The sequence below is a fragment of the Octodon degus genome, unplaced genomic scaffold (genome assembly GCF_000260255.1).
Source record: "Octodon degus isolate 3935 unplaced genomic scaffold, OctDeg1.0 scaffold00032, whole genome shotgun sequence".
NCBI lineage: Eukaryota > Metazoa > Chordata > Mammalia > Rodentia > Octodontidae > Octodon > Octodon degus.
In genome coordinates, this window is record NW_004524608.1 from 286,325 (window position 1) to 298,508 (window position 12,184).

The 12,184-nt window shown below is 43.3% G+C and overlaps 1 protein-coding gene across 1 annotated transcript in view; it reads right to left on the reverse strand.

Annotated features, from left to right (window-relative positions):
* Nucleotides 1-9,446: 9,446 nt before the first annotated feature.
* The window catches only part of LOC111816421 (SLAM family member 8-like), a 13,290-nt gene continuing 10,552 nt past the window's right edge, over nucleotides 9,447-12,184 (reverse strand). Inside the window, exons 3-5 of the mRNA XM_023713709.1 lie at nucleotides 10,420-10,551; nucleotides 10,122-10,213; nucleotides 9,447-9,835 (exon numbers count right to left, since the gene is read on the reverse strand). Coding sequence (XP_023569477.1) covers nucleotides 9,743-9,835; nucleotides 10,122-10,213; nucleotides 10,420-10,551 — 317 coding nt within the window. The 3' untranslated portion in view covers nucleotides 9,447-9,742. The remainder of the gene's footprint in view (nucleotides 9,836-10,121; nucleotides 10,214-10,419; nucleotides 10,552-12,184) is intronic.

A 12,184-nucleotide genomic window follows, 5' to 3' on the forward strand; every position in this document is an offset into this window, starting at 1 on the left:
AAGCAGCCAGTATGTCCATCAGCAGATTAAGAGACAATAATGTGACGTTTATGCACAAGAGAGTACTACTCTACTATAAAGCAAGATAAATTTGAGTCATTTGTGGGAATATAGTGCACCTTGGGACCATAATGTTAAGTGAAGTAAATCAGACGCACAGGCTTAAATATTGCCTGGCTTTTCTCTTATATGAGAAACACAACATAAATAAACTGTAAAATAAAAAACAGACAACAAAAAAGTGAGAAAGAAAACATGATTGTCATCCAACATGGAAAAATGTATCTAAAAATATATCTTGATTTATTGTAATTTTCATATGTGTTTTGTATGTTTTTGACTTGTTAAATTGGTTGCTAACCTGCATTATGGTAATTAACTTTATAAAAATTTATAAAATAAATGAACTAATCTGATGCTAGCAAAAAGGGGGAAGAGTGGCTGGGAAAATGGCTCAGTGGAATAAGCACTTCCCTGGCAAGTGCAAGGGCCTGAATTTAATCCCTGGTTCCGCCAAAAAGGAGGAAGACAGGCAAGGTAAAAAAGAATCAAGATGAATTATGAATTATGAACATGTACAAATATCCCACAATTAATATGATCATTATGTACTACAATGTGCACTAATAGAAATTAAAGACATTTTTAAATTACAGTTTTAAGGCCAGCCAAATAGCTCAGCAGATTAAAGCATCTGCTTAGGCAGATGCAGGGTCCAGGAGTTCAATTCCTGGGCCTGCCATGCAGGGACCTGCCCCCAGGGTGTGCTGAGCCCAGATTAAGACTGGGAGTAGTGGCACACACCTTTAATTCCAGCACTTGGGAGGCTGTAAACAGGAGGATCACTGTGAGTCCGATCTACACAGTGAGACCCTGCACACCTTGAACACCCTGTTCTAAATACAAAAAAAAATAAAAATAAATTACAGTCTTGTTGGGCATATAATTCAAATTCGACACGCATATTCTTACAACATTTCGATGATGTTGTGGCTTGGGGTTTTTGCAAGGGAATAATACAGGACACATTTTATAAGATTAATTTATAATGAATCATCCAAAAAATCATATACAAAGAGTGCAAAAAATCTGCCCACACACTAAATACCAAAGAATCCAGCTGACGGCCTGCATCCTAATATCCTGCATGAGTCCAGCTGAAAATATAGCGCTCATAACAATGCCGCCCACGAGTCCACATGGAGGCCTACAGCCCACGAGAAAATCTCATACACATCTGCTCTGGAAAGCCACAAAGGTCAGTGGTGGAAGCTAGAAAATCTATGCCAGTGGGATGAAGGACCTGTGCTAGCAGGCTGAGGGATCTGAACTGGAGCCAGGAAGCAGCACTCAAGGTAAGCACCAGAGCTCCCCCAAAGGTACCACAGCCATCTTCAGCAATAGTGAGGTCCTGGGCTCCTCCAGTGATTAAGAGAGCTGAGTTCCCATCAGGAAAGACAATGTGACAAGTCTTTCCAAGAGGCTCAGCAGTACAGCATCTTCCCTCTGGAAACAGGAAGCATGCTCAAGATGATGAGCAGAGCTCCCCCAAAATCTACTGTAGCCATTCTCAGTGATAACAAAGGTCCTCTGACAAAAACAACCAAATTCTTCATGAAAGGCAGCATTACATAACAAGGTCCCCCAGCAGAATAGCCCAAAAGAATCAGCAGCTTCCAACAGCTCCCAACAGCTTCTCCAAACAGCTTACATAAAAGCCTTTCAACAGCCTCTCCAGTTCTGCCTCTTATGCTGCTGGCAACATTCCTCAGGTGGGCCTTCCACACTCAGCACCACGCTAGTTCAATTCGGCTGGGTATAACAAGTTGACCACCAGTCAGCAATCTACCACAGATGGTATGTAATGTTATATTGTCATGTTTTTGTCATTCCTTTGCAGATAATGCATGCTTTATTGAAGAATTATACCTTTGACTGTATTACATGCCAAAGTTATATTGCATTTATTTGGGTTGATAATTGCTCCAGTTATAATCCCATGTCTAGAACAAGGTGTGTGGAGCTAACCAGCCTCCTGTTTTGTCTGCTCATGTTAAGTACCTTCTGCCCCTGTGATTCCTAAAGTTTATGACCTATTCTGTCATAACATGACAGTCAATGGAGGTCCCCACAAGTCAGGCCCAGGCTCAAGGTTATGACTCCCTGACTTCACGGCCACTTCTCTAGAGAAGCTGCAGATAAGTTTCGTGTATATCTGGTTGTATATATATATACCCAAAATGCCTTGAGCGGATGGCTTTGTCCTCAGGGCAGCAGTGTTCAGAGGGGAGGCATTTGGGAGATTGCATCATGATGACTTGGACCTCATCAGTGACTAGTCTACCGATGACTTCAAAGCTTAATGGAACATTGACAGGTGTAGACACCTTAGTAGATGGAGCTCATTGAACGAAGTCCATAACTAGGTTATATTTTGGGTTTTGTTCTGTCCGTCTGTCTGTCTGTCTGTCTGTGCCTGCCCCAATCCCTACCCATCCTGGTCTCTATGAGATAAGCACTTTACCACTTCCTCCTGCCATGCATCATGACATTCTGTCTCACCACAGACCCAGAAATGAAACACTGTGGAGTGAAACTTCAGGAACTATAAGCCAAAAATAACCAATTCCTCCTTCGAAAAGGTTTTCTCTGGTATTGTGCACTTTTTACTTTTTTTGTGGTACTGGGGATTGCACTCAGGACCTTGCACTTGCCAGGCAAGCACTTGTTCTACTGAGCTATCTCCCCTGCTCTGGTATTTTGTACAGTGACAGAAAACTAAGAAATATATTGCCAATTGGTACTTTTTAGATTTGGGTATAACCTTAACCATTTCTTTAATTTTCTTCTTCCATTTATTTTATTCTTTCTTGCAAATATGTCATTATGTATTAAAGGCTTGACTCCTCCCTTATCTCTTTGTAGAGTTTAAACATAGTTCTCTGAAATTCCATTGCAGATTTCCTATCAACTGTCTTTTCTAAACCATAGCTTATCATCTGTGGCCCTTGCTAACTCTGCTTTCTCTCGCTCTCGCTCTGTCGCTCTCTCTCGCTATCAGATGCACATGTTTCCTAACATGACAGTGATTAGCCGCTGTTATCATAAATTTACCAGTAATTGTTCTTTTTAGGAATCTACACATACTCTTTGAGCTGAGGAAATCTCTCCATGGATTGTTTTTCTGCTTCCCTGACCGGGACATACAGGCTTCATCAATTTTCTCAAATTAAAGGTAGTTTCTGGTCTCAGAATGCCAGCACATGGTGGAATTTAACACCCACAATTATGCACCATGCACAGTTGGATTCCAGTTTCTCAGATTCCACCCCTCGTGCCAGGCAGGCAGCAGCCCAAAACCTGACTCCCAGGCCAGAAAGCGGAACATTCCTTTCCAGTATCCACCATAGGCCCACATATGACAACAAACGCTGACTACCCACAGCCGAGACTGCTTCCCTGCGTGGGGACGTAAGCTGTGGGCCCCTCAGACAGGTTTCTGGCTCTCTAGCCCCTCAGGCCTCCAGCTCTTCAAGTCCCTTTCACTCCCATACCATGAGTTCCTTGTTTCTCTGCCTGGAGTTCTCTTTAACTAACGTTAGACTATTAAATCAGTTTTGTTATATTTTTATGAAGCACAGCTGTCTGAAAGAAGCTTTGAGAATTAAAGAAGTGCTTTCCTCTAGCACTTATTTAATGCCCAAATCTAAAAAGTACTCATGGGCAATGCCCTTCTTAGTTTTCTGTCACTGTACAAAAACTGAGTTCCCCAAGTATCTTTTTCAGTTAGCCTTGTGCCCAAACCTCCCACACTTGGAGCAGAAGCCAAAATTGAATCAGAGTGAAAGGTCATAAACTCTTCCTAACAGTAAGAGTTTCAGTGTTTATTTCTTGACTTCCAAATTAGGCAAGGACACTGTCTCACTGACAGGAAAAAAAATGTGCACTCCCAAGTCAAAGAATGTAAACTCAGAGAAGAGTTCTTTGACCAAATCACAAACTGAAAAGGAAAGAATCCAGGTAAGATATGCCGGGTAGGTTCCCTATAAAATGGGGGAAAGTATAAAAACACAGGCAAGTATATCTTTAATTTTGATTTTTATTAGTAGCTGTTTGGAAAAGCAGGGTGATCAAGGCTTTCAAAAAGAGAAGAAAGCAGTCCTGGCAGGACGTGGTGTTTATCTCCACTTGCTCTGAATCCCACTTGCAGGGCCATTGAGTGCATGAGGAATCATGATTTCGATGAGTGATTCCAAATGGAAAACTTAACAGTAGAAACAGACATGTTTAAATACATCTTAGATTCTTTCAGTTGTCTCATCTCTCATGAGAGTAAATTTTATTGATCAGGAATCTTAAACTCATAAATATTTAGACATGGAAGTTTAAAAGGAGAAACAAAATCACTTTATTGTAAGAGGGGAGAAGTAAGAAGATAGACATCTACCTACATCTAAGAAGAAGGTAGGAAGCCCAGACCTGCTGCTCAACGGTCTTTGTTCTTAGCCCCTGTAACGGCCAGGAAAAGACTCTGCCCCCTGAAATTTGTTACAACTTGATTGGTTCTTTCCAGCTCTGAGAACCCTGATTTGGCCACTGACCCGCTCTACTGCCTGGGTACAAATTCCAGGGTAAGCTCATTTAACCCATCTTAGCACCTGCAAAGGTGGTATCTCTAAAACCTACAATGGGGCCAATCTAGAAGGCCAAGGTAGCAATTAGTAAAGCAATGCATGTACGTTTTAGTGCAGGAACATGGTGAGAACAAATATATATCTTTTACACAGTAAGTGAACTCTATCAATCTGCCTCCTCCCCACCTTGTCTCCTTTGTGCTTCCCTGGAGGTGGAGAGGACAGAATTGGGCCTTGGGCATCCACACCAAGTGGGAGCAGCCAGGCCGCTCACTGGTTCTCCCTACTTCTCTTACTTGCTTTCTCTAGAAGGGACTTAACTCTTTCCAGTCAGGATTTGCCAGAAACCTCACCAAGGACCTTACCTTTGCCTGCCTGTTAACCCAACTTTCCCTGCCATAGTCAGAGTCACGCTCGCTTGGTGAAGCCATCATAAAGCCCAAGGTGGGGAGTCCTCCAGCAGCCTCCTTCTGTAGGATATTCTCAGATCTAGGAAACTCTGGCCAAATCACATAGAATATGCCCAGCCCTAAAGTCCCACTTTCCCCAGAACTGTCAGGTGGCACTGAGACAGACCTTACAAGAAGCACAGCACCCCCAGAACCAGAAGTCACTCCAACTCCAGCTCTCTGTGTGACCCACCAGGTACAGGGACGTGATAATGCTGATGAAAGTCCTTCCCATCCTCACGCTGCTTAGAAATGTAGTTGATTTCACCAAGGAAAGGGAAGTGAGAGTTTCACAAATCGTCTGGATGATTAAAGGGGGAATTCATTCCCCTTTTTTGTTTTGTCCAGTTTTCCAAATCGTAAATAAAATCTTCCTATTTCCTATCAAGTTTGTAAATATATCTGTGAAAAAAATGATCTCTTCTTTAAGATTTTGAAGAGATCTACTAAAAATAAGATTTGGTCTTCAAGATCTTAAAGGAGAAAATGCATTAAGTTTTACAATATTCTCTGTGTCTGTTTTGTACATTTATATACTCATGTAAATCAGTCTTAATGACTTATGTTTGGCAAATATTATCCACTAAAGGAAGAGAGACAGGTGCTGATCACACCCTGAAAGGATCATCGTGGATGCTGGTCTAAGGACTTAAAAAAGGCTACTACAGATGTCCAGCTTAGGGATGTTGGTCACAGTGGCTCAGGGACTTTCTTCATGACCATAATGAAGGCACTGTAGTATTTATATTTTTGTCACTGAAACAAATGTAAGGATAGAGAATTTAAATATAGACACACCAAGTTATGGATATCCATCAGCCAAGCAGAGATGCCTATAAAGAGTTGGATTTTTATAATGTGAAGTCCGTTGGAAATACTAAGGCTGGGAACTTGGGCGTATTCAAAGTATTTGAAACCACAAGGTACAAGATGATATGATATTTGTATTACTTTCTATTCTTGACATACCAGACCATACTACACTTAGTCCAGCAAATAGAGCACAAGCTTACTTTCTTGTAATTATAGAAGCCAAAAGTTTAATGTATCTCTGAAATAAAATTAAGGTTGCATTCCGTCTAACAGACTCTAAGGAAAAACGCATTTCCTGTCACTTTTGTCGCAGTCATTCTGTTGTTTACCATTAGAAAACTCAAGTCCTTTCATGAATAAAACTCTGATCACACAGGAAATACTACAAGCCATTAACAATTGGGATCTCATCTTATTAAAGAGCTTTTGCACAGCAAAAGAAATAACCAACAGAGTGAAAAGACAACCAAAATTTTAGCCAGTTGTTCCCCTTGACAAAGGAGCAATATCTAGAACATATGAAGAATTGAAAAAAGTCAGGCCTCCCAAATTTAAAGTCCCAATCAAAAAATGGGCATCTGTGATGACTATACAATTTTCTGACGAAGTACAAATGCAAAATAAACATATGAAAAAAATGCTCAATGTCATTGGTCATTCAAGAGATGCCAATAAAAACAATCCTGAGACTCCTCTCACACCAGAAAGAATGGCCATTACCAAGAAATCAACCAATAATAAATTCTGGCAGAGATGTAGGGAAAAAAGAACCCTTCTGCACTGTTGGTGGGAAAGAAGCCTGGTGGAACCACCATGGAAATCAGTGTAAAGCTTCCTAAAAACTAGGACTGGCAGTCCCATTTGAGCCAGCTATTCCCCTTATTGATATCTTCTCAAAGGAATTAAAGGCATCATACCCCAGCAATATATGCACACACGTATTTATAGCAGCTCAGTTTGTAATAGTTAAATCTTTTCTTTTTTCCAGTACTGGAGATTGAACTCAGGACCCTGCATTTGCCAGGCAGACGCTTATTCTACTGAGCTATCTCCCAGGCCCTGTAATAGTTAAATCTTACAAACAGCCCAAATGCCCATCAACCAATGAATGGATAAAGAAGGTGTGGGATTTTTATACAATGGAGAGCTATTCAACCATAAAAAGGATAAACTTGAGACATAGCTAAATGGATGCATCTTGAGACAACATTCTTAAGTGAAAAAAATCAGATGTGTATGTGTAAATATCACATTGCCTCTCTGGTATGAGAAAATTAAAGTGTAAATAAGAACCAAAACTTATAACAGAAATTATGAAATAGGAAGAAATTATTCCAAAGGAGGGCTGGGGAAGGAGAGGAAAGGGAAAAGAAAAAAATGAGAAAGGAAAGATAAAATGGAAATAAAACTTCATAAGTAAGGAGTGGAAGAGCAACTGAAGGGTGGGGAGGGAAATGGGAGAAAGAGGAACCCTGGCACATTGTGGACACGTACAGATTCCCAATGATGAATGTGGTCATTGTACCAAGAAACTTAATAGTAATTTAGAAAAAGAAAACTCAGGTCTTCATTTCTTGTGAGCTGTGAACTGAGGGTTTTTTGTGTCACAAAACCACATTTCTTTGACCTACACTCGCCTTCTTCCATCTTCATAGCCAGGAATGGTGAGTGAAGTGCCTTCCACATCCTACCTCTCTCACTTACTTTGCTGCCTTTTGATCTTCTACTTCTTAAGATCTCAGGTTGCTAGCCTGGGCCCGCTCAGACAATCCTGATAAGCTACCCATTTCAAGGTCTCTAACACTGAATGCAGCCGTAAAGTCCACTTTGCTATATAAGGCAAAGCCTCAGGAGCCAAGGAGAGTGTGGCCAGAACAGAGAAAAGGTAGATGGTGAAGCCAGGTGGCCTCAGTGGGCTAGGTCTGAGTTCTGGGATTTCCACAGATTAAAGGTGGGAGAGATGAGAAGAAACCCATGAAAAGAAACAAAGTGACAGCTATTGAGTAGGAGGAAAAGAGTGGTGAGTAGAGAGAACAGCGCCCTGAGGTGCTAAGGAAGATGAGGCATGGAGCTGACCACAGGGCTTAATAATGCAGAGTTTCCCGGTGACCTGCAAGAGCAGTTTCAACAAAATGGTGGGGACAATGTATGTCTGACAGAGAACTCGGGACAGAAGGGGCTTTCTCCTAAGAAGGTATACACATGATCATACAGCCATGAATAAATGTCACTCAAATTGGTCATTAAAGAAATGGTAAATCAAAATCAGAATAAGACACTACTTCCATATATTAGGCCAATGTAGTCAATAAAATGAATAATAAGATCTAGAATGGACATGAAGAAATCTTGATTCATTGCTGGTAGAAAGGCAAAAATATGGTGCAGCTGGACTGAAGAATAGGGAGTACATGAGTTAGCAATCTTTAGAGGAACAGAATCAATAATGTACATGTATAATATGGAAAGTCCTTTAACATGGAGGATTGGCTCAGGGCCTATGGAGGCCGAAATGTCCAAAGATCTTCTGTGTGCATGCCGGGGCTCGGGAACTGCAAGTATAGCTCCTGCTGAAATGTAAAGGCCTGAGAACCAGAGGAGTGCTGGTATATGACCAGCTGGCACATGTCCAGTCTGAGTCCAAAGGCTCGGGAATAATAGGTGTCAATGTCTAAGTGATGAGAGGAAGGCTGTCTGAACTGAAGCAGAGGAAAAATCCATTAGCCCATATTCTCCTTTTTTGGTCAATTGAGACTCTCGTGAGATGGAACGATCTCTGTTCACATAGGTGAGGGCAATCTTCTTTACTCAGTCTTGTAATTAAAATGCTAAATTCTGAAAACAGATTCACCTGAAGTAAAGCTTCACCAATGACGCTGACATCCCAGAGGCCTGTCAGGTTGACGCATAAAATTAACCAGGAAAGAATGAAAGACTTGAAGCCTAATGAAGAAGAAAAAGCTAACAATGATAATAATGACAATTTGGATGTCACAGGTAAAGAGAGATGGTCCAAATAAGTGAATTATGATGTGCATAAGTGAATCATGTGGCCCCAAATCGTGTCTCCACCACACTCACGCTTGAGGACTATGAAGGCATCAAGTCTCTGGCTTATATTCTGCCATCTGTACAATGGGCATATCTTCTTCCCAAGTGAAATAAATCAGACACATAAGTTTAAATATCAAATAACTTTTCTCATATGAGAAATACAAAATATAAATAAAGAACAAAATAAAAGGTGGTAAATAAGAAAGAGGGGAGATAGATATTTTGCAATTGAGAATGGGACAAAGAGATGGAGGGAAAGGGAAGGAAGAGAAGGGGAAGGAGCCATAGAAACTCCCCAGGCACACAGACACACATACACTCTCTCTCTCACACACACTCTATAAAAAGCCTCCAAAAGAAGGCTGATTTCCCACCCATACTGGTGCCCCCTTCAGCAATGGTGCCCCAGAACCCATCCTAACTCTCTCCTCTGGAGCACCATCAACAATTCTGCACAGACTTTTGACAAAGCAGTGGAGGCAGGGATTTCCCCCCGCAGGGTCAGACAGGGTTCTTGTGGGACAAGTAATAGAGAAGAATACTCAAGGGCCAAGTCAATAACTGCGGAAGAACCCTCACCTGCAGGCAGGCATGAGGATCCTGAGTGTGCAGAAACAATCGGGGCTCCTGGAAGATGTGGCTAGACCACCTGTGCTCAGGGAGGAATGGCCACCAGGTCAGCCTATTACAGACCAAGAGCACCAAGAGCTGAACCAAAGCCAGTAGGTGACTGCAGGTGTCAGCCTCAGAGTGCAGTTGTCCCAGGAGTGCTTGGTCCTCTGTTTCATCCAATTAAATCATCTTCAAGGGCTTGCTTAGGACACCAACCTCACTGTAGACTGTAGTGAGTGGCCCCTTTTCTTCTAGATGTTGTTCATCAGTACCCTGGATATACAAAACAGAAGGATCTGGAGAAGTTAGAAGTGGATACAGTGTCCCAAGAGGCACCTAAATACCACCAATGTCCATTAATACAAAATGCTTATGAATTCCTTCAAAGCAGAAAGCACTAGACCGGTCAATTATAATTGTGCTTAGTTCATGCTGTCCATAGTACACATAGAGGTAGGAACTTGGAGATAGAAATAGGCAGTATCTGAGATTAGGGAGCCTAGGCAGGGCAATGGGTGATCTGTGAGTGACCAGGCTGGCCACTGGTCCCAGATCTCACCTTGTCCTTGTGCTCCTGAGATTTCTGACCTGTAACCTCTGCATACATGATGTCATGATCACACATGTTTTGGTCCCGCTCCAATCTTGCACCTGAGTAATTGACAGAATGGAGCTGGATTCTGTGCCAGAGAAACAAGTAATGTTCCCCTGCACCAGGAACCCAAGGCCACCATGCTTATACCCTCTATCACCTCTGCAAGACCTACTTCCTGGCAGCAAAGTGGAGAGCAAAGGGAGCCCAGGGTCCAGTTGGAGAGAGTGAGATCTCAGAGTCCAGAAGGGGAAGTACAACTTGCCTTGTTTCATCACCATTTTCTTCTTCTTATGAATCTTCCAAAGGTATAGTCCAGCTCCAAGAAGCAAAAGCACAGTCACAATGACTCCCAGTAAGCCTCCTATGAGGCTAGCTGTATACTGTCTTGATATACCTGTTTCCCATACAATGAGAGAGTAAAAACAGTTAAGAGGGCCAGAGAGATAGCTCAGTGGACTAAGCACCTGCTTAGGCAAGTGCAGTGACAGGGGTTCAATCCCTGGTCCCGCATGCTGTGCCAGCCCCACCTCCAGGCAGCCTAAGCTGGCCACCAAGACAGGCATGGTGGCTTACACCTCTAATCCCAGTGCTGGGGAGGCTGAAAACAGGAGGAGCACTATGAGTCCGAGCTGTTGTACCAAATATATTTTAAAGAAGAAGAACAACAACAGTTAAAGTAGACAAGATACCCACTGCCAGAGTGAGAGGAAACAAAGGTGGAGTCGGAGTCCCTGATTCTGAAGTTGAACAAGAGGAGCACAAAAATTCATTATTCACTGAGATGCCCATCTGGGACACAGAAATGAACAATGCAGAGTTGGTGCCCTTGAGAAATGCCACATCTGGAGGGAGACAGAAAATACCAGCTTCCAGACAAAGGGCTCCCACCACCACAGAGCTTTAATGTTGCACAAGGCCTTCAGAGAAAGCTTCCTAAAGAAAGAGATAGAGTACACTGAGTCTGGGGAAAGAGTGGGAGCTTCACAGATACAGCGGGAAGTGAGCATCCCCGCGGGGGAGGGGCAGGGCAGGGAGGAGCCGTGGGTGAGCCGGGTCACAGGGAGGCCGGAGCTGAGCCCGGAGAGCGAGGGGTCGTGCTAAGAGTGGAACTTTGTGTGAGACTCCTGGACAGGAGGTGGGTGGAGGGTGGAGAAAGGGATCAGAACTGATGCTGACGTGACAGATGTCTATACTAGCTCCTAGACAAAGGGTTAGAAGACAATGCTGCACACAGCTCCCGGGTCATTCTGTCATTCAATAAAATACCTAATGTAAGCAAAAGGTTTTCAGAATACTTGGCCCAGAGACCAAAGAAAGAAAAAAAAATGTTCTCTTCCCTGAAGGCATTCTGGTTTACAGAAGGTTCAAATACACAGACCATTGCTGTGTGTAGTGGCGTGGACAACCTCAAAGAGGTGACACTTTCAAGGCTCTCTAGGGCAGCACACAAACTACACAAACTGGGACTACAGCAGCAGTTTTGTGTGAGGTGTACTCGTGAGTGGACAACATGGGCAGAGGACTCGTGAGCCCTGGGTGCTACAGGGAGTAACTGAAGGTCAGAGCCAGTGATGACCCTGACACATGCCACGGTCTGATCTGCTTTCCCACAGCCTCCTTGATACCCACAGTGAACAACAGATGGGGTGGGAGAGGCACTGTGTGGCTGCTGCCTGGACCGCAGGAAAGGGCAGGGGTTGAGGGACATTTACAGGCCGATGTGCAATGGAAGTGTGTTCAGACTCCTGCATGGGGTGGCCATATGTAGGTGGTGGTGCTAATGAACAGGGCAGAAGAAAAGCCTGGGATCTCCAGTTGCCGCTGCTCCCTGAGCTTTGGGATACCCTCCCCTCCAGAAGGTGGCACTCACCTCGTGAGCAGATGTCACTAAGGTCTGAGGTGGCATTGTTCTGGTCCATGGGATTACTGACCACACAGCTGAGGCTGGCATCGGCCTGGCTCTGGGGCAGGCTCACAGCCAGGGTCCAGGTGTTGGGGCCTGGTGTTAGTGTCCATCTCTGCTCCAG